Consider the following 19,702-nt stretch of genomic DNA (forward strand, 5'->3'; position numbering starts at 1 on the left):
ACTTTAAAGTGGGTCAAAAGTGAGATCCAGTGATTAGGTATTACATTTTAACCTAACTACATCTGCCATTTTCTTGATAGCAGTGCTCCTTGATAGCAAGGCTATTCACATCCCTGTGGTCCAGGGAATTCGCTCTAGGGTTAATCTATGTGGGGTGTGTTGGGCCCTGAGGGTAGACTTTATCTTTCCTGAGCCCTGGCTACATCTTTTATTTACTTGTCTGGGGAGGAGCCTAGGTGATTTAGTGGTTCCTTACTGGGTTGCTCACCTAAAGGTCAGCAGTTCAACACTTGGAGCTGCCTTGCAGGAGAAAGGCAGTAAAGAGTGTCGGAAACCCACCGGGGGCTGTGTGCCAGCATGGACCGAGGACAGTTAGCTTGTTGAGGGTTTCTGCGGTGGTCTTGGGCAGCTCCTTTAGACGACTTGTGGTTCTCAGAGGCTGCAGGTCGTTGGTTTGACTGCCTGGGCTAGCCTGTGTGCAGCGCCTGCAGCAGCAGCGGCGGCAGCGCTGCTTCGTAAGAAGTGCTGTGTCCTGACCCTCTGCCTTGGAGTGGCCTGGGGTGGGGAGGCTGTTCAGAATGGTAGATCTGTATGGGAGCAGACAGCCTCGTTTTTCACTGGTGGTTTTAAACTGTTGACCTCTTGGTTAGGAGCCACAGGACGTGCTATGTATGTGCTGGGCTTGGGGATTTGCCAGAACTCTGTGTTCAGGGAAAGAGCTCTTCGTTGGTGATGGGCTGCAGATATTGCTCCTTGGGTGGCTTTTGACTTGTTATGGCTCTGTCCCGCCCCCTGCCTTTTCTGTTTGCCATGAGGATAGGTAACCGTTCAGACCAGATTACCTGGGAGCTGGGCTCCAATACCACTCTGTGCCCATCTACCCAAGGGGCCGAGTCGACCCCGCCTGGCTGGCTCTCCTCATCTGTATGTGCCAGTGAGGTGGGGCGGGCTGTGCTGTGTCTGGACTTGCCCAAGCCCCAGGAAAGTGGCTGCCCCTGTACTCAGGCTCTGGGCTTTGTTGCCCAGCCAGGCCCTGCGCTGTGTGGCTAGGAGGGCCTTGCTCCTCCTGAGGCCAGCACAGCACACAGTCTGGCTGGTTCACTGCGCAGTGACTCACCATGCTCTGCAGACAGACCCGGGCTTGTGGGGAGCCCTGATCCCTGGGAGGTGCAGCGGGGGCTGAGCCTGGCTGCTCTTGGCTGAGGCCCTGATGGATACAGTGGTCTCCTCAGACATGGCACTGCCTCCTGGCAACAGGTGCTCACAGGTGTGTCTGCCCTAAATCTCCAGGCTTCCTTGTAGTCGCCTCCCCCAGGCCCCCGCCAACCCTGCTTCTTGATCCCAGATGGAAGCCACTCTGCCCCCACACCCTATTGCCAAGCTGTTCTTGGGTGCCTGGCTGACCCATCGCACTGTGACTCTAGGCCCTGGTGAAGAGTCATGAAGGGGCTTCAGAGAATTTGGGGAAATGCCATTATCTCATTTCCCGTGCCCCACAGGCTAGTACTAAACACTGGCTGCAAGTCACCTGGTGGACCAGGAGGCCTGTGTATGCCTATGGTTCCTGGGCTCCTAGCCTTCTTCCCCCAGAGGGCGGGCCCTTCCGGTGGGGTGGGGTTGAGGTGGAAGTCGCTCTGGCTTGCAGGCCCCTGGGAGCGGGTGCAAGGCCAACGGGAGCTCCTGGGGGAAGCGCTGGGCTGGGCAGCCTTCCTTCCTGCCAGCCCCACTGCCCCTGACTGACCTTGTGACCCTGTGTCCCTGGCCCTGAACCATCTCCAAGGAACCAAGACTGAGGTCCTTTCTGGTCAAGTACAGATTGTAATGATTGCCAAGCACAAAGGAGCTGCCAGAGACAGGCTGTGCAGGCCGCGTGGCTGGCTCTACCCTTTCCCGGTGCCCAGGGCACCGGCTCCAGAGTTGCTCATTGGGCCACTGCCCGCCCAGTCCGTCCAGTCCAGGATCGCCAAGCATGGGGGCTGGTGGGGTGAGGAGCCAGGCTCCTGAGGTCAGGCGTGGCGGCCTCCTACGTGCTCCAAGGCCTGTCTGGCTGCTGACACAGCTATCCACTTGGGAGCCAGGCCTCGCAGACATGGCCTGTCCCTCTGGCACCTGTGTCTGTCCAGTGAGTCAGGGCCTCCTCCAAATGGGGTGGCAACTTGGTGGCGGGCCTAGGAGGGAGTCGGGCAGGTGTGGCCTGTTGCTGAACTGCCGCTGGCTTCCTGGGACCCGGGAAGCTACTTCATCTTCACAGCAACCGCCCCTGCAGGCCTCCCATGTCTCCGCTACAGGGGGAGGCAGCACAGGTGGCTCCTGCTCAGGCCCTGGCACCAGGCACACTTCTTGTTCACAGGGACACTGCCCTTTAGAAGGCCTCTGCTAAGGCCCCAGCTCCCAGGCAGGACCCCAGTGCTTCTCTTTAATCTCTGGAGACCCACTGCCCTCCCTCATCTCCTATGGGTGCTGCCTGACCTGGGGAGTAAATGGGGTCCTGGGTGGCGCTCTGGCTGGGTGACTGGGCCTCAGAGCCCGCCTGTGGCTCACGTGGGGCCTCTGCCCCTGGTGGGGTGTAACTATCTCCCCACTGGCTTGGGGGTCCGTTTTTCTGTCTTCTCTGCTTATGAGTATGGCTGGCTTTCACTCCTGGGCTGTGCTGGCTGGAGTGGCCACCCCCGCGCCCCCCAGACCCTGCCAGGTACTGTCTCTGGGAGAGCAGCCCAAGCCTGCTGCTTGGGATCTCTTGTAGCCGCTCCGCCCTGCTGCCACCGCCTGGCTTGGGGCAGGGCCAGCAGGCCCCTGTACTTCGGTTATGCCCTTCCCTGGAGTGTGGGCATGGGCACCTGGCTGGCCCTGCCTACCCAGCCCTGCTCAGGCCTGTGCCCAGCCCATGCTCAGGCCTGTGCCCAGCCCATGCTCAGGCCTGTGCCCAGCCCAGGCGCCAGGGTTCTAGGGTAGCTCTCTGGGAGAAGAAAGGACAGCTAGACTAGGGGGCTGTGGGGCGCTTCCCCTGAGGCCTGGGCCTGGTTGGTGGTGCCCCCTGCCCCTTACCCCATCTTGTTGTGTGTCTTCCAGGAAATGGCCAGTTCTGTCTACCTGGTCATGGAGGTGAGTTGCTCCTCTGAGGAGGTGGGGAGAGTGGGGCAGGCATCAGGCAGAGGGCCCAGCCCTGGGGTAACCCCTGCCCACGGTTGTCTGCTCTCTCCTAGTACTGTAATGGCGGGGACCTGGCTGACTACCTGCACAGTGAGTGGACCTGTCTGAGGATGGTGGGGCCCGACGGGACTCCAGGCTATGGGTGCTCCATCCCCACACTCATGCTAGGGGAGAGACTGGGCTGTGGCCAGTCTTCCTACAGGGCCCATGCTGTGTGGTGTTGGGACTTTCAATGGCTGGTGGACTTGGGTGTTTGTGTGTGTATCTGCATGGTGTGTGCATGCGTACCCACATGCTTCCCGGCCTCCCAGGTGGGGTTGCATTTGCCCCACTGAGCAGCTGTGTGCATCCCCCCTCAGCCATGCGCACCCTTAGCGAGGACACCATCCGGCTGTTCCTGCGGCAGATCGCGGGTGCCCTGCAGCTCCTGCACAGCAAGGGCGTCATCCACCGCGACCTCAAGCCGCAGAACATCCTGCTGTCCAACCCCGGCGGCCGCCGCGCCAACCCTAATAACATCCGCATCAAGATTGGTGCGGCCCGCACCTGGGTGGGTGGGTGGGGGCACGGGGACACACCGTGGGTCAGTCCTGACGCGTCTTTCCGCACAGCTGACTTCGGGTTCGCGCGTTACCTGCAGAGTAATATGATGGCGGCCACGCTGTGCGGCTCCCCTATGTACATGGTGCGTCCGGGCCCCGGGGGGAGGGAGCTCTGCCCTGCGGTGGCTGAAGGCTAGACCCCACCTCACAGGCCCCAGAGGTCATCATGTCCCAGCACTACGATGGCAAGGCGGACCTGTGGAGCATCGGCACCATCGTGTACCAGTGCCTGACGGGGAAGGCACCCTTCCAGGTACACCAGGGCTCTTGCGGGCGCCCACGTGGGTGTGCTGGAGGCGGGGCCGAGGCAGGGTTAGGACTACCTTGGCCTCAGCACCCAGACTCCGACCCTTGCAGGCCAGCAGCCCGCAGGACCTGCGCCTCTTCTATGAGAAGAACAAGACGCTGATCCCCGCGTAAGTGTCTCTCCGTGGGTGGCCTGGGTAGGCGGGGTCTCCTCTGCGGAGCCCCACGTGTTCATGTTGCCCATCCCACCAGCATCCCCCGGGAGACTTCACCTCACCTGAGACACCTGCTCCTGGCGCTGCTGCAGCGTAACCACCGGGACCGCATGGACTTCGGTGCGGCCCCACCCCTCCCTAGAGGGCAGTGGAAGTGGGGGGGGGTGTCGGGCCCCCTCATCCTTGGACAGCTGTGGGTGCATGGGGTGGGGACCACTGAAACTGAGCGGGAGGCCCCTCCCCTTTGCGTGGTCAGCAGAGCCTGCATCCCTGAGGGGCGGAGCTGGGGGTATGGGAGATGGGGTCCGACACCCTGGGGGCCTCCCTGAGCCCTCTTCTTCCACAGACGAGTTTTTCCATCACCCGTTCCTCGACGCCAACTCCTCCATTAAGAAGTGTGAGTTTTCGCTCGTTGCCTGAATCATGGTCAACAGAGGTGGGCTGCCCCTGTGTCTGCCTGTGCCAGGGGAGGCTGGACCTGTAACCCCCTGTGGCTCCTGTCCAGCCTGGGTCATTTTGCTGAGAACTTCCTTCCGGGGGCCCAGAGATCCCAGTGGGCATGACTGCTGTGGGGGCACATGGGGGGTGGGAAGGAAGGAGGAGTGACTGGTGCCCCCCACAGCGCCCCCGGTGCCCGTGCCCTCGTACCCCAGCTCTGGCTCCAGCTCCTCCAGCAGCTCCACCTCACACCTGGCCTCGCCCCCTGTGAGTTGCCACCCAGAATGGGCTTTCCCTGGGCGTGGCTGGGCGTGGCCACCGGGAGGGTGACATCCTCCAGTGCAGACACACTGCACAGGGGAGCAGCAGAGAGGTGGCCCTGAGGGCTCATGGGCGGGGAGGTCCTAGCTCACTGGCCACCTTGTCCAGTCCCTGGGGGACATGCAGCAGCTGCAGAAGACGCTGACCTCACCAGCCACTGCCGCTGCCGCCTTCCTGCAAGGCTCCAGGGACTCAGGTGGCAGCAGCAAGGACTCCTCATGTGACACCGATGACTTCGTCATGGTTCCAGCCCAGTTCCCAGGTAGGGGCAGTGGGGCCACCCCTCAACATGTCCCTCCTAGTAGGGGTGAGAAGAGAGCAGGGGTGCTGGTGGGGGCTGGGACCACCTCACCCTGTTCCCTCCCACAGGTGACCTGGGAGCTGAGGCAGCTGGAGCCAAACCCCCCCCAGACAGCCTGCTGTGCAGTGGGTAAGGCCGGCCGCCCCTCCCCCACCTGCTGATGTTCCTGGGGGAAGGAGTACCCCGGGGAGGAGCAGCTCGATCAGGAAAGGGCGAGGCGTCCCCCCTCTCAGCTTCCTGGGGCCCACCACGCTGTTCTTGGGGGCAGGGGTGGCGTCAGGTCTGTGACACCTTTGGCTTGATTGTCCTGCCTGTGCCCTTTGTCACCCACCCCCGCCCCCAGGAGTTCCCTAGTGGCCTCTGTTGGCCTGGAGAGCCATGGCCGGACCCCGTCCCCACCTTACAGTGGCTCACCCAGCCCCTCAGGGTGAGCAGCCCACCTGGGCAGACCCAGTGGGTGGGAGCTGGCGGGCCAGCAGGTCCTTGAGCCTGGGTTCCCTCACTTCTCTGCCCTGGGCGGGGGTCCGGCGGGAGGGCACCCATGCCAGAGAGTCTCGTGACCCCTGATAATGTTCTCTTTCCCCAGCCGGGCCGGGCCCTCTGTCAGCAGGTACGGCGTGTCCGTCCCCATCCCGGTGCCTACACAGGTGCACAATTACCAGCGCATTGAACAGAATCTGCAGTCCCCGGGCCAGTACGGGCCCTCCCGGTGAGTTGTGGGCACCCACAGCTCACTGCAGCAGCCCATCTCTGGAGGTCTTGGCAGGCAGCAACGGCACAGTGCTGTGGGTGTGCCAATGGGTCAGTGTGGGTGCTCCTCTCACTGCCGCCTGCCCCCAGGTCCGCTGCCGTCCGCAGGTCAGGCAGCACCAGCCCCCGAGGCTTTGCCAGGGCCAGCCCCTCGCCCCCGTCCCATGCAGAACACGGCACCCTGGCCAGGAAGTTTCCCCTGGGCGGGGCTCGCCCTTACACGCCTTCGCCCCAAGGTGAGGCTGGGATTGGGGCTACCGTGCTCGGGCTAGAGGTGGAGGTGTCATTGTCTCCAGCTTTGACCTGCCCGACCCTTGCCCTTCTCCACAGTGGGAACCATCCCCGAGAGGCCAGGCCTGAGCGGAGGGCCTTCCCCACAAGGAGCTGAGATGAGGGGTGGCAAGTTCCCTCGGCCAGGTGCATGGGCTCGCCTCAGACCAGGGAGGCTAAACTGGGGGTCCTGCTATGCAGTGTGTCGTGGGGGTGGGCTTGACCTGAGCTGTCCTTCCCGCCAGGCTCCTCTGCACCCGAACACTCTCCCCGCACCACCGGCCTGGGCTGCCGCCTGCACAGCGCCCCCAACCTCTCTGACCTGCACGTCGTGCGCCCCAAGCTACCTAAGCCCCCCACGGACCCTCTGGGCACTGCCTTTGGCCCCCAGCAGGCCAGCCCCCCGCTGCCAGCCTGCCGTCCCCTGCGTGGTTCACCCAAGTTCTCTGACTTCCTGCAGCGCAGCCCCCTGCCCCCCATCCTGGGCTCCCCCACCAAGGTGAGTGCTGCAGCTCCTCAGGGACCACCTGCCCTGAGCTGAGGACTGCCCGCCTATGTCCTCCTGCTCCGAGGCCCTGAGCTCGGCCTGCCCAGTGCCTTGTCTGTGGGCCGAGTAACCTCTCAGCCTCAAGGCTACCACGTTGTGGCCAGCCACTGCTAAGGGTCCCATCTGTGAGCGCTACCCACAACCCTGTTTCCCGCCCCCACTCCCCCCACCTCTTCCAGCCTGTAACTGCTTCCCGGCCCTCAGACACTCATAAAGTAGCACTCTGGCCCCGCAGACAAGACAGTCTGGCCTTTCCTTGAGAGCCCCAAACGGACCACATGGTGAACTGTAGAAGGGACCCAGGAGCAGGTTGGGGCTACCTTTTGGTGAGAGCCAGAGTGGAGCTGCCTCAGGAAAGCACACTGCCTGGTCTCCTGCCCACCCATCCTCCCAGACTGCCTTGTCACACCCACAGGGAGGGACCGCAGTCCTGGAACTGGTGGAGTGCCAGGTTCCCCCTGACCACACCAGGCACTCACGCCACTCTCCCCTCCCCTCTCCCCCAGGGCGGCCCTTCCTTTGACTTCCCGAAGACTCCCAGCTCTCAGAACCTGCTGGCCCTCTTGGCCCGGCAGGGCATGATGGTGGCGCCCCCCCGGAACCGCACGCTCCCTGACCTCACGGAGGGGGGCCCCTTCCCAGCACAACCGTTGGGTCCTGGACTCCGGCCCCCCGAGGAGGCCAAGGGCCCATTTGGCAGGTGAGCTGGGTGCCTCTGGGTGGAGCTGGTGGGTGGCTGTGGGTGGTGAGGGCAGCCTGTCCCTGTCATGCAGGTCTCTGAGTACCGGCCGCCTCACTGACCTGCTCCTTAAGGCGGCCTTTGGCGCCCAGGCTCCAGACTCAGGCAGCACCGACAGCCTGCAGGAGAAGCCCATGGAGATTGGTGGGTGCCTGGGGCCAGGCTGGGTCCCTGGGCACAGCAGCAGGCTCCCAGTGACCCTCAGCCCACCTCTCGCCCTCCCAGCACCCTCTGCTGGCCTTGGAGGGAACCTGCACCCTGGGTCCCGAGCAGGGGGTGCCAGCAGCCCTTCCCCTGTGGTGTTCACCGTGGGGTCGCCCCCCAGCGGGACCACACCGCCTCAGGGCCAGGGCCCCCGAACCCGCATGTTCTCAGGTGAGGCCTCCTCCCTGGCTTGGGGGCTGGGTGGGAGGCTGAGTCTCTGTTCTCTGAGTATTGTGTTTATGTTGGGCTAGAGTAGGTCCCCTTCCCTCGCCCCTTCCTGGTCCTGCATCCGTATTCCCCTTCTCAACGTACCCTCTGTGAGGTCCAGCCCCATGTCTGGATGAGTCCTACGGGACAACTGTGTACTTGAAGGGAAGAAATTAAGAGTCAGGCAAAAGTTTTGGGGTGCTTACCTCCATGGTGTCAGAAACCAGGCCCAGGAAAGAGAATGGCATTCAAGCGCCCCTAATTACTGGTAACCACATACATAACAAAATATGGGCTGTACCCTAACCCTAGAGATCCCTGAGTTCATTGGAGGAGTAACCTAACACCAGTGCTGGGGGCGGGTGAGGGGGAGTGACTGTCCCGAGTGGGGAGGTCACTTTAAGAAAGCACTATTAGAGGAGGACATTGTGGGGGTTTAGTATTAATTATGAGAATGTGATTGGGAGTCATTTCTAACTCACAAGTGTGAAGGCCTCCCTCCACCCAGAACCTTGGTCTCCCAGGCTTTTTAAATATGAGAATAAAGAATTTGTCCACATACCACTCTCTTCCCACTCACTTTTCCCACACCCCTCCGCATCCCAGGTTCCCTCTCCCTGTGGTCCTAGGTCAGCATCCCCTCCCTCCTCGGGCTGCCCCTTCCTTCCCAGACCCTTCATGGTGCCATCTCCCACAGTGGGCTCCTCAAGCTCCCTCAGCTCCGTTGGCTCCTGCTCTGGGCGCCACCTGCTGCCCGGGACTTGTAGCGAGGGCACCGCTGCTGAGCCCTCCTCCCTGGGACGCGGCTGCAGCTTTGCCGACCCCATCACTGCCAACCTAGAAGGGGTCGTGACCTTTGAGGCCCCTGACCTGCCGGAGGAGACTCTCATGGAGGTGAGCACTGGGGGGAGGGCCAGGCTGGGTACCATCCCCCTGGGGAGGGAGGCGTTGCTATCTGGGCAGTACTGACCTCCCCCCACCCCCACCCCACTTCAGCAAGAACACACGGAGATGCTGCACAGCCTGCGCTTCACGCTGACCTTCGTCCAACACGTGCTGGAGATTGCCGCCTTCAAGGGCAGTGCCGGCGAGGCCGGTGGCCCCGAGTCCCCACTGCAGGAGAGCCTGGTGGCCGACCAGATCAGCCTGCTGAGCCGAGAGTGGAGGTGCATGGGCAGGGGGCAGGTGGCAGCTACTGGGGGGTGAGGGGGTAGGACCGGGGGCGGGGAGCAGGTCACCCTGATAGAGCCCTTCCTTCAGCTTTGCGGAACAGCTGGTGCTATACCTTAAGGTGGCCGAGCTGCTCTCGGCAGGGCTGCAGACGGCCATTGAGCAGATCCGAGCTGGCAAGCTCTGCCTCTCGTCCACCGTGAAGCAGGGTGAGCCTAGGGCGAGCAGGGGAGTCCCCAGCGTGCGGGCACTGGTGGTGGCGGGTGTGTGGGTGCTGACCTCGGCCCTGAGCCGCAGACCAGGCACCTGACCTACCCCGGCTGGCCCACAGTCGTGCGGAAACTGAACGAGCTGTACAAGTTGAGCGTGGTGTCCTGCCAGAGCCTGAGCCTGCGGCTGCAGCGGTTCTTCCTGGACAAGCAGCGGCTCATGGACCGCGTGCACAGCATCACGGCCGAGAAGCTCATCCTCAGCCACGCTGTGCAGACGGTGCGTTCAGGGGAGGGCGCGGGTGCAGTTGGGCTAGGCGGAGCCAAGGCAGCCTCGTGTACCCCACCCTACCTTACCTTAACCTCACCTCACCTCATCTCACCTCACGCAGGTGCAGTCGGCGGCGCTGGATGAGATGTTTCACCACCGAGAGGACTGTGTGCAGCGATACCACAAGGCTCTGCTGCTCATGGAGGGGCTGCAGCAGATGCTCAGTGACCAGGCTGACGTGGAGAACATTGCCAAGTGTGAGCACTGGGGAGGGGGGGGGGCGTGGTATGGCCACGTGTGAGCACAGGCCCTCCCGATGGAGCGCTCCTCACTCACACTTCCCTTCCCTACAGGCAAGCTGTGCATTGAGCGGAGACTCTCTGCCCTGTTGACCGGCCTCTGTGCCTGACCCCGGCCCCGCACTGTGGGCGGGACACTGGCCTGCAGACTCCACTACAGGGGACCCGGTGGAGGGGCCTGAACACGTGTGCGGGGCTGCCTGCCCTGCTGGTCATCTCGGGCCTCGTTGTGGACTGCAGGACACCAGGGAAGGCCACTTGGACCTTCTGGCGATGGTGCTCAGTTGAGACTTGTGCAGCGAACGCTCAGAATCTCAGAGCTTCCCCCGCTGCCACAGTTGGCACGGGCGTGTCCTTCCACGCATCTGGACCGACCAGGACCCAGGGTGGGTCTGACTGTCCACAGACAGTCAAAGCCAAAGCTGCTGCCCTGGGCCCCTGGCCGACCTCCTGGCTCCATTCCTCTCTGGGACCCCATGCCCACCCACCAGCGTTGTAACCCACGAGCACTTTATGCAGTAGAGGCTGGGGTAGGACTGCCAGGGCCGGCTCCTATTCCTGGTGTTGCACTACAGGTGTGTACATAGTCATATACATACGTACATATATAAATAGTCCACGAGTGTGCCCCCGGGCCGTCAGGGGCCAGGTTCTCAGCCCCCCTCACACTTTAGTCTGAAGCACGTTTTGTTTCTCCTGTTACTTGTTTCTAGTTCTTTAACAAGAAAACCGATAGGTGTTGAGGGACATTTGGCAGAGGGAGGACAGGTGTAAGGGGCAGGAGAGGTGGAGGGCCCAGGGGAGGCTCCTGTCTCAACCACAGCAACTGTTGGTGGCCCACTCACCTCCATGTCCCGTTGACTGTGGTGTAAAAAGTGTGTATATTTCTGTATGTGTACATATATACACAGCTATTTTTTCTCAATACTTGAAACGTTGCCGCTGTGCTGGGAGGAGGAGCACCCAGCTGCCCACGGAGTGTTTACAGAGGACACCTGATGATCGTGTATTTCTAACAGCCAACCAGGCTGTCCATCCTGGTCCCTCCACAGATTGTGGTTTTTAAACCCGTTGGCTTTCAATTGTGTCATACCTGTAACCAGAATAAACCTTTGAAATTGTTGACGTGTTACTGGGTCTCCCTCTTGGGTGGTGGTGGTGTGTGGCCAGGAAGCCCACCCTCCTCACCTAGGGTGATCTGACCCAGCTCGGTGTTAAAGTGCCCAGCTGGCACTTCCGTTGGGGGTGGCTAATCTGGAGGCACGGATGGGCTCAGGAGTCAGCGCCCCGAACTTGGCCGCACCTCACTGGTTCAGCCCAGCGGCTGAGAAACAAGCCCCGCCCCCCACTTAGCCCCGCCTGCAGAGAGCTGGGCCACGCCCACAGCACAACCTGGCTGTCGCACGCTCCGTCCCGTCCCTGCCCCTCGCCAAGCCTCGGCAACGTGGAGGCGTGCTCAGCCTACCCAAGCCCCGGCTCTCGTCTGGAAGGCGGCCGGGTGGTCTAGGCCCCGCCCCCGGCCGCTGGGCCACGCCCCAACCCATGGCCGCGCCAGTCGGGCCTAGCTGTGGTCGGGAGACTGCCAGAGGTCAATCCCAGGCCACGCCCACAGACCGGACGGCCCCTCCCCAAGCCCCGCCTCCCTCCCGGGTCCTCTGCTGTCTGCGGTGAGACCGGTCCAACGCCGCGCCTTCGCCACCCGCGGAGTTTTGTCCCCACTCGGCCGCCATTGAGCACTTGCTCCGCTTCCGCCTTCGCCCACGTGGTCCGGTTCCGGTTCAGTCCGCGGCGCCGTGAGTGGGGCCGGGCGGGGCCACGTCCCTCTTGTTCCTACGGTGCTTTCGGGGTGTCGCGGCTTTCTCCAGAACCCAGACCCGGCCTGGCGGGGGGCTCAGGGGCGGAGGGGAGGAGGAGGGGCTTTGAGAGGTCAGAGGTCAGCCCTGAGGTCAGGGGCAGTCCTAGGCCAGCTGTGGGCTCGGCAGCCGCGGGGCCGCAGAGGGCAGGGCTTTGGCGAGGGTCTGAATTCTGCAGAGTCTGGGACGAAGGTCGCAGGAGAGGTCAGGCTCGGGCGCGCGCCGTGTCCCCGCGCACCCCGCCCGTGCATGGGGGTCCTCGGCCTGCCGGTGGTGGCCGCGGCCCTGCGGAGCGTCTGGGGAGCCCGGAGCCTGGGACCGCGCCGCCTCTGGTACCGATGCCCTCTCACGGAGCCCCTCGCGCGCGTGCACCCAACTCCGTTTCTCCCACAGCTGGGGGTAAACTTCTGTGGGTATGCACTTTCCCAGGCGGCCAGCCGCTGCCCACAGGAGCGGGACCTGAGGTCCACAGCCACCGCCCATGACCCCGAGCCCACTGTCCCTGCAGCTTGGCCCCCATGGCCCAGAATGAGAAGGCCCTCGTCGCCGTCGCGGGGGGCGTCAAGGAGGAGCCGGACAAGAAGTCCCGGAACCGGCAGGGCAGAATCAGGGTCTGGGAGGAAACGGACCAGAAGGTGAAGAAGCTCAAGACCAGTGAGGAGGCTGAGGGGCAGAGCAAGAAGCTGCCCAAAAGGAAGGTGGTGCTGCTGCTGGCTTACTCTGGCAAGGGTTACCATGGCATGCAGGTGAGCCTGGACCTGTGGCCCAGGGCCGTCCTGGGTGCAGCCAAGGACCACCACTACCACTGTGTTCCCTGGGGGCCCCCAGCCAGGCATTCCCCGCAGCCAGCCTCTTGTGTACCCCCTCAGAGCTCACCCCAGAGGTAAACAGGCAGCAGCAAGTTGATTCTGATACGCAGCCGCAACCCTATGGAACAGGACGTAAGTGCCTGTCTCCAAGGCTGTGAATCTCTCTGAATCTTCCTCCCTCGGGGTGGCCTGTGGGCTTGAACTGGTGACCTTTTTGTTTGCAGCTGATCACTAAACCGCTGCACCACAACTCTCTACGCTCTTCTTGGTGAAAAACTTACTGCTAAGGAGATAGTTCTGGCTCATAGTAACCCGATAGGGCAGGCAAGAGCTGCCCCTGTGGGTTTCTGAGACTTCAGGGGTAGAAAGCCTTGTCTTGCTCCAGAGGAGTGGCTGGCAGTTTCAAACTGCTGACCGTGCAGTGTAACCCACTGCCGCCAGGGCTCCCGGGCTCCTCTTCCTGAGTAGCACCATCAGAGGCAGCTGCGGAACCTGTCAGATGGTGCTTCTGCCTCGGCGCCCTCACGTGGGTCAGGAGAGAACTGCCCCAAGGGGTCTCGGTGGCTAATTCTTCAGCTGGATTGCCAGACCTTCTGAGGGTACTCTGGGCAACCTTGAACAGCCAGCCTTTTAGTGAGCCGCTGAGCTCGGCATCTTCCCCACCTTAGAGGCCTGAGCCGAGCCGCACAAGGTGTGCAAGCACCTGCAGAGGTGTCTGTGGTGGTTCTTTGTTGTGTGTGCGAGCCTTGGTCTTTTCCTTAAAGGTCTCGGTGCCCAGCCCCTGCAGGGCGACTTGGCTTTCCCTGTTTGTGGTCGGCTCTTGCTTCTTGTTGGCTGTGTCACAGCGGGGGTGGCTGCCCTCAGACCATCTGCCTGGGGACGTGGCATCTGGGGGTGCACTGTGGAAGCTGGGTCTGCCTCGGACAGTGGTCCCTGCCCCCTGCGTCCCCCGGTGGGAGCTCACCATGGGCAGTTGTGTTTGTTGTGGAAGCCTTGGGCAGGATGGGAAGAAATCAACCCTCCTTCTTCCAGAGGAACGTCGGGTCCTCGCAGTTCAGGACTATTGAAGACGACCTGGTGGCTGCCCTCGTCCGGTCGGGCTGCATCCCTGAGAGCCATGGGGAGGACATGAAGAAGATGTCTTTCCAGCGTTGTGCACGCACAGACAAGGTACCACTCGCCCCGGCCCGCCTCAGTCATCGCCCAGGACCCTGCTGGCGTGTGCGTGTGCCAGACAGACAGATTGTGTGGCCACCATGGCAAACCACCTTTGTGCTCTTAAACTTTCTTGGAGCCACGTTGGGGAGCCCTGGCGGTGCAGTGGCAAGGTCTGCGGTTCAAACCCACCACCCACTCCTCAGGAGCAAGGTGAGGCTCTCTGCTTATATGAGAGTCACACCCTCAGAAACCCATAGGTGTCATTCTAATCTGCACTGCAGGGCTGCTGTGAGCGCATCCATCCCCACGCAGCTTCTGGGGTGCCAGGAAGTCAGAGGAGAGCGTGTATACACTTCTTGTTCTCAGAGTGACAGACTGAATTGTGTGGTCGGGACTCTCAGCTTGAGTGCAGGGCCCTCTGTGATCCGAGAGAGGTGTGGGTCCCAGAGCAGGAGAGAGAGAGAGAGAGAGAGATACACCCCCCCACTCCAGGCCCATTCATGCTTGTTCACCCCAGCACCTCCTGATCCGTGCTCCAAGCTGCCACAGCCCTACTCCCTTCCGCTCCGTCTTTGGACTCTGCCATGAGGCCACATTCCCAAGTGGTGAGGGTCCGTCCTTTGGCAGTGGGCCAGGTGTTTCCTCCCTCCCGAGGTGGGTCAGCACAGGGCCCCGCATGCCTCAGCCCTGTGGGCGAGGGTGAGCCTCCCTCATCTCCTGTTCACAGGCTGCTCGGCACTCCTCCCGTCAGTCCACTCCCTGCACCATTTCTCGGAGCAGGAAGCCTGCCCCAAAATACTGAACACCTGGTTTGCTTGAGTTGTCCCCATGGTTTGGGGGAAAGTGGTGAACGGGACAGCTGGTTTTATAGGATGAGACATTTAGAACAGCTGAGTGCCGTCAGGCCCACCCGAATTTGGGGAGCCCCAACTGTGTTGGGGCTGTGGGGTGCCCCCCATGTGACGGCAGAGTTGTGCCCCATCGTGCTTTCCGTGCTGGTATCTCTGGAACATCCTGGGGACCCAACCCTCCCAACTGTAGGTGCGCAGCTGTGTGAGCCCCCTGTTTGCATGTCCCGGGGCTCTTGTGTGGGTATCCTGTTCAAAAAGGCCCCGGACACAGAGCGAGCACCCTGCATCCCCTCCTTCCTTACAGGGCGTGTCTGCTGCTGGCCAGGTTGTGTCCCTGAAGGTGTGGCTGATTGATGACATCCTGGAGAAGATCAACAGCCACCTCCCGTCTCACATTCGGATTTTGGGTAAGCCTAACTGCAGTGGCCGCAGACTCTGCCATCTCCGGGTGACGCTGGCTGTGCCCACCCGCCTCTCATGATGTCATTTCTAAGGGAAGGAAGCTGAGTTGGAGGGCGGGCATGGGTACAGGAGTTGACGAGACAACACGCAGCTGGGAGCTATGGTGGTGTGCCAGCCCGACCCTCAACCCCTCCCCACAGTGCATGCTGCTGAGATGGGGGTGACTGTGCACTTTCACTTTAAAGACGCTCTGGCCTTGTCACCTGTGGTCTCGTGTCTTGTCCAGCCTGGGGCCTCCTGCCTGTAACCAGTGGGCAGAGCCTGCTGGGAGGCCTGGAGGGCTCAGTGGTCACTACCCACTTCCCACACAGAGGCCACCTCATGCACAGCCACCCACCGCCATCTGCCAGGGGAGGCTGACCTGCTGCTGGGGTGCTAAACCAGGTGCCAGCAGAGCTTCTGGACTAAGATGAGGAGGAAAGGGCTGGTGATGACTCCAGAAAGACCAGTGGGTGGAAATACCAGTGCCTGCGGTACGTGGTCTCTGGCCACCCTGCGTCTTGAGGGCACCTCTGAGCACTTGTCTCCCTGGGGGCATTTCCTACACACCACCGCTTCTCCTTAGACAGGAGCCCTATTGAGGTGAAGCTCCTTAAGGACATGAGTTCTCAGGACACAGGTGGAGTCTCAGGTCCGGACTCTAGCTCACCGTGCAGGGACTTCCCACAGCACAAGGTGTTTCCAGGGTCCAGAGCCCCTCCCTCTTGCTCATCCCCAAGGCCCCAGAGGCATCAGCAGTCATGAACTGCCCCAGAGTTGGTCCCATGCAGGATTAGACCTTCCTGATCCATTGGATTTCCATCAGCTGATGGTGGGAAGGAGCTCACCAGGCCTTTCTTCCTAGTCTCTGTCCAGTATCTCTGCTGTTGCCCCCAGCGCCCCAGCAGCACGCCAGTGTCCTCTGACGGATGGGTGGCGGCTGCACTTGAAGTGCAGAGCCTGCGCCTCCCACCCCCGCCTCCCCAACCACAGCGAGGTGAATCAAGCCCACCTGCTGCCATCGAGTCGTTGCCACTCCAAGTGAGCCTGCCCAGGGTGTCCGCGACTGCAGGCGTTTCCGAGAGCAGGCAGCCAGCCCCTGGAGTGGCTGGTAGTTTGAACTACTGACCTCGCAATTAGCAGTCCAGTACTTATTTATTCCAGTGCCATCAAACCCTAACTCACAGCTGTCAAGTCAGGTCCCCGTGAGCTTCCGAGAAGTGTAACTTTACGGGAGTAGCAAGCCTCAACTCTCCCCCGAGGAGCAGCTAGTGGTTTTGAACTGCTGGCCCTGCGGTCAGCAGTCCCATATGTAACTACTAAGCCACCAGGGCTCCTGTACAGGGCCTTCTGGACTCTGGCAGCTGGTGATGTCGTGCCTGGAGCTGAGCCCCTGGCTGCTGTGGCCGCCTCCAACCTCACCTCTTCCAGTGATAACCCCACAGCACTTAATCACTCTAGTGCTGTTTCACTTACCCTGTCGGACCGTGTCCAGTTTCGCGGTGTTAAAAACAAGGCACCAGGCACTCCTTGAAAACGTCACCCCCCAGTGATGCATGTCAGGCCATGGGGGGACACTCTCACTGAGGCAAAATGTCCACAGCAGGTAAGCGTAGGGACAGGTGGGAGGGAGGCGTGCCAGGCTGAGCCTGCTGCCCCCCCCAGTCCATTCCGACTGTAGGCAAACAGCCGAACCAGGACAGAGCACAGCCACTCCATTTCCTCGGCCGCAGTCTTCACGGAGCCGCCGCCACGTCTTTCTAGTGCAGAGTGAACAGCCAACGGTGGGTCCAAACCACCAGCTTTCCCTGAACAGAGAGCGCTTTAACCAGCGTGCCAGCAGGCCCCCCAGAGGGTGTGCGCCCCGGCAGTGGTGCTGCCTGCACAGTATGGCGGGCTGGCCCTTCGAATGTTGTGTGACACTCCACTCCCCCACCGTAAAAGGCAAGCGCTCAGGGCTGCCCCTGGCAGTGCCATCCCACCCGCAGAGCAGCTCCGTGAAGGTGAGTTTGGGCCAGGCTGGCACTGTTACCACCTGTGCGGTCTCCGAGGGGCCAGCTGCCAGTGTGAGCACACCTCTACTGGCTTTCAGGTGACCGTCGTGCGCTGCATACATAAGCAGCATTGGTCAGTCTAATGTTCATGTGTGCAGTGCAGGGACACCTGTTATGCTGATCAGTAGGACGATCGACCCACATTATCCATCGAACAATTGTCCCGCCCCGTGAAGAGACCCTGAATGCTGCCCAAACTGCCCTCCCTTTCTTCCTTCCCGCTTCTGGTCAACCAGAATTCACGGCCATCGGTGGATCCTGACTCTTAGCGACCTTGGGTCCCTGAGGCTGTCGTCTTTACCGGGGCTGCTAGCCACAAGTTCAAAGTCAGCAGCAGCTTCATGGGAGAAAGAGGAGGCTGTCTTGGAAACCGGTAGGGGCAGTTCTGCTCTGTCCAGTCAGGTCGCTCGCTGTGAGTCCGAATTGACTTGACGGCAGGTAGTTGTTTCCTTGCGCCATCGTCTCCGAAGCAGCCAGCCTCATCTTTTCCTCACGGGTGCAAGCCACACGCCCTTCAGCATGCCATCGAGTGCTTACCCACTGCACAGTCAGGGTTCCTGTTTGCCCCAGCAACCGCCAGCCGGTCTCCGGGTAGCTTCTCTGGGTAAGCTGCCTGCTTTGGGTACTTGAAGTTCAAGTGAGGTCGGCCCGTTCTGTCCCTTTGTGATTGACAGGCTTCCCTGGCAATGGAGTTTTCAAGCACACCTTCACCTCCCCATTTAAATTTGAGTTCCATTGTGACAGCCAGCCCCCTGTGGGTTCAGAGTCTCGACACGCAGGTGTGTCTGACCTGTGCCACCCTCGGTCTCCTCCGCCCATCCCCCAGGCCTGAAGCGCGTCACGGGCGGCTTTAACTCCAAGAACAGGTGTGACGCCAGGACCTACTGCTACATGCTGCCCACCTTTGCCTTTGCCCACAAGGACCGGGATGCGCAGGACGAGAGCTTCCGGCTGAGTGCCGAAACACTGCAGCAGGTCAACAGGCTGCTGGCCTGCTTCCAGGGTACACACAACTTCCACAACTTCACATCACAGAAGGGGCCCCAGGAGCCCAGCGCGAGGCGCTATGTCCTGGAGATGCGCTGTGGGGAGCCCTTCCTGCGGGACGGCCTGGAGTTCGCCGTGATCACTGTCAAGGGCCAGAGCTTCATGATGCACCAGATCCGCAAGATGGTGGGGCTGGTAGTGGCCATTGTGAGGGGCCACGCCCCCGAGAGCTTGCTGGCCTGCAGCTGGGGCCTCACCAAGGTGGACGTGCCCAAAGCGCCGGGCCTCGGGCTGGTGCTGGAGCGGGTGCACTTTGACAAGTACAACCAGCGCTTCGGCGGCGACGGGCTGCACGAGCCACTGGACTGGGCGGCGGAGGAGGGCGCCATCGCTGCCTTCAAGGAGCGGCACATCTTCCCCAGCATCGTGGAGGCAGAGCGGCATGAGCACTCCATGGCGCGGTGGCTCAGCACACTGCCCGTGCACGACTTCCACGCCTCTGCCGTCGCCGCAGCCAGCCCTGCCTCCAAGGTAGGGCCCTGGGGATGGCCGGGGAGGGCTTCCCATGTGGGTAGTGCTCCTGCTCCACAGTGGGGAGCACCAAGGCACTGGTGGCGCCTGCACCCCTGGAAAACGCAGCCTCGGGGCCTGCAGGGCCTTGCCCCAAGAGGGGCCCAGAATTCCTAACTTTTTTGGTGGTCCAGCATGGTTTCAGAGGGAAGCTTCTTAAAAGTTACAGGGAGCCTGGGACATGTCTTCTCCACATCCTGGGCTGCACACTCACGTCCACAGGACTGAGCAGGACAGGGAAGTCGGCGAGATGGGCAGGGCACAGAGCGAGCCATCGGGTGCTGCAGGAAGTCAGTGGGGACTGAGGGCACCCAGGGCCAACAAGCACACGTTGTCTCCCGCTGAAGGCCCGAGGTGGCTCAACTCCTCCCCCAGTGGCCACACACAGCTGACGCCTGCTGTGCTCCAAGCCTCAACTCTTGAGAGAAGCCAGTGTCACGGAGTTTCTGTGAACACTGGCAGTTAGCGGTTTTGCAGGCTTAGCGTCGTAGGAGTGCCTGCCTGCCCTCTGCTGAGTCCCCGAGGACATGAGCCTGGGGCCTTCACCCCTGCCAGTGTCCTCACAGCCGGATTCTGCTTCCTTCTGAGGTTCCCCACCCCCAGGTCAAGCCCTGAACAAGTTAGCATCTGGCTAGGGATTAGATGGGCACACACACTTGCCTTTCTTTCAGACTATACCAGCTCTGGGGCTGCCATACCACTTGACTACAAGTCACAGCCAGAATATACATTGTCAGCTCTGGGCTGCATGCCCACTGGAGGCTCCTGGGGAAGACCTCCCTCCTCCCCCCCACCAGCTGGTGTCCCTCCAGAGTTCTTTAGCTTCTGCTGAAACAGTGCCATCTCTACCTTTCCGTGTCCTCACCTGTCATTTCCTGGGTCTCTTGCTGTCTTCTCTCCACGTGGTGTTTCATCATATCTGCCTCTGGTCCCTCGCGTGGCATGTCCCTGTATCTCTCTGCCTCTCCTCACGTGGCATGTCCCTGTGTCTCTCTGCCTCTCCTCACGTGGCATGTCCCTGTGTCTCTCTGCCTCTCCTC

The 19,702-nt window shown here is 61.6% G+C and overlaps 2 protein-coding genes across 3 annotated transcripts in view; both read left to right on the forward strand.

The window, feature by feature from the left end:
• Nucleotides 1-11,062, forward strand: part of ULK1 (unc-51 like autophagy activating kinase 1) — a gene marked incomplete at its 5' end in the record, with an annotated part of 17,378 nt that extends 6,316 nt beyond the window's left edge. The window contains 25 exons of the mRNA XM_004709751.2: nucleotides 3,070-3,102; nucleotides 3,204-3,240; nucleotides 3,510-3,683; nucleotides 3,762-3,835; nucleotides 3,904-4,005; nucleotides 4,110-4,168; nucleotides 4,251-4,333; nucleotides 4,560-4,610; nucleotides 4,836-4,918; nucleotides 5,081-5,234; nucleotides 5,342-5,402; nucleotides 5,617-5,700; nucleotides 5,860-5,982; nucleotides 6,114-6,259; nucleotides 6,354-6,440; nucleotides 6,539-6,792; nucleotides 7,347-7,540; nucleotides 7,614-7,723; nucleotides 7,805-7,954; nucleotides 8,688-8,884; nucleotides 8,987-9,156; nucleotides 9,251-9,369; nucleotides 9,492-9,649; nucleotides 9,762-9,897; nucleotides 9,994-11,062. Coding sequence (XP_004709808.1) covers nucleotides 3,070-3,102; nucleotides 3,204-3,240; nucleotides 3,510-3,683; nucleotides 3,762-3,835; nucleotides 3,904-4,005; nucleotides 4,110-4,168; nucleotides 4,251-4,333; nucleotides 4,560-4,610; nucleotides 4,836-4,918; nucleotides 5,081-5,234; nucleotides 5,342-5,402; nucleotides 5,617-5,700; nucleotides 5,860-5,982; nucleotides 6,114-6,259; nucleotides 6,354-6,440; nucleotides 6,539-6,792; nucleotides 7,347-7,540; nucleotides 7,614-7,723; nucleotides 7,805-7,954; nucleotides 8,688-8,884; nucleotides 8,987-9,156; nucleotides 9,251-9,369; nucleotides 9,492-9,649; nucleotides 9,762-9,897; nucleotides 9,994-10,049 — 2,895 coding nt within the window. The remainder of the gene's footprint in view (nucleotides 1-3,069; nucleotides 3,103-3,203; nucleotides 3,241-3,509; nucleotides 3,684-3,761; nucleotides 3,836-3,903; nucleotides 4,006-4,109; nucleotides 4,169-4,250; nucleotides 4,334-4,559; nucleotides 4,611-4,835; nucleotides 4,919-5,080; nucleotides 5,235-5,341; nucleotides 5,403-5,616; nucleotides 5,701-5,859; nucleotides 5,983-6,113; nucleotides 6,260-6,353; nucleotides 6,441-6,538; nucleotides 6,793-7,346; nucleotides 7,541-7,613; nucleotides 7,724-7,804; nucleotides 7,955-8,687; nucleotides 8,885-8,986; nucleotides 9,157-9,250; nucleotides 9,370-9,491; nucleotides 9,650-9,761; nucleotides 9,898-9,993) is intronic.
• Nucleotides 11,063-11,883: 821 nt separating this feature from the next.
• The window catches only part of PUS1 (pseudouridine synthase 1), an 8,669-nt gene continuing 850 nt past the window's right edge, over nucleotides 11,884-19,702 (forward strand). Inside the window, exons 1-5 of one of the 2 annotated variants that reach the window (XM_004709625.2) lie at nucleotides 11,884-12,205; nucleotides 12,301-12,538; nucleotides 13,634-13,771; nucleotides 14,915-15,017; nucleotides 17,932-18,623. In XM_004709625.2, coding sequence (XP_004709682.2) covers nucleotides 12,042-12,205; nucleotides 12,301-12,538; nucleotides 13,634-13,771; nucleotides 14,915-15,017; nucleotides 17,932-18,623 — 1,335 coding nt within the window. In that variant the 5' untranslated portion in view covers nucleotides 11,884-12,041. The remainder of the gene's footprint in view (nucleotides 12,206-12,300; nucleotides 12,539-13,633; nucleotides 13,772-14,914; nucleotides 15,018-17,931; nucleotides 18,624-19,702) is intronic. The other variant, XM_045296825.1, reaches the window with a different exon arrangement.

Source organism: Echinops telfairi, unplaced genomic scaffold (genome assembly GCF_000313985.2).
Source record: "Echinops telfairi isolate 266 unplaced genomic scaffold, ASM31398v2 ScPeMD7_7412;HRSCAF=8450, whole genome shotgun sequence".
NCBI classification, from domain to species: domain Eukaryota; kingdom Metazoa; phylum Chordata; class Mammalia; order Afrosoricida; family Tenrecidae; genus Echinops; species Echinops telfairi.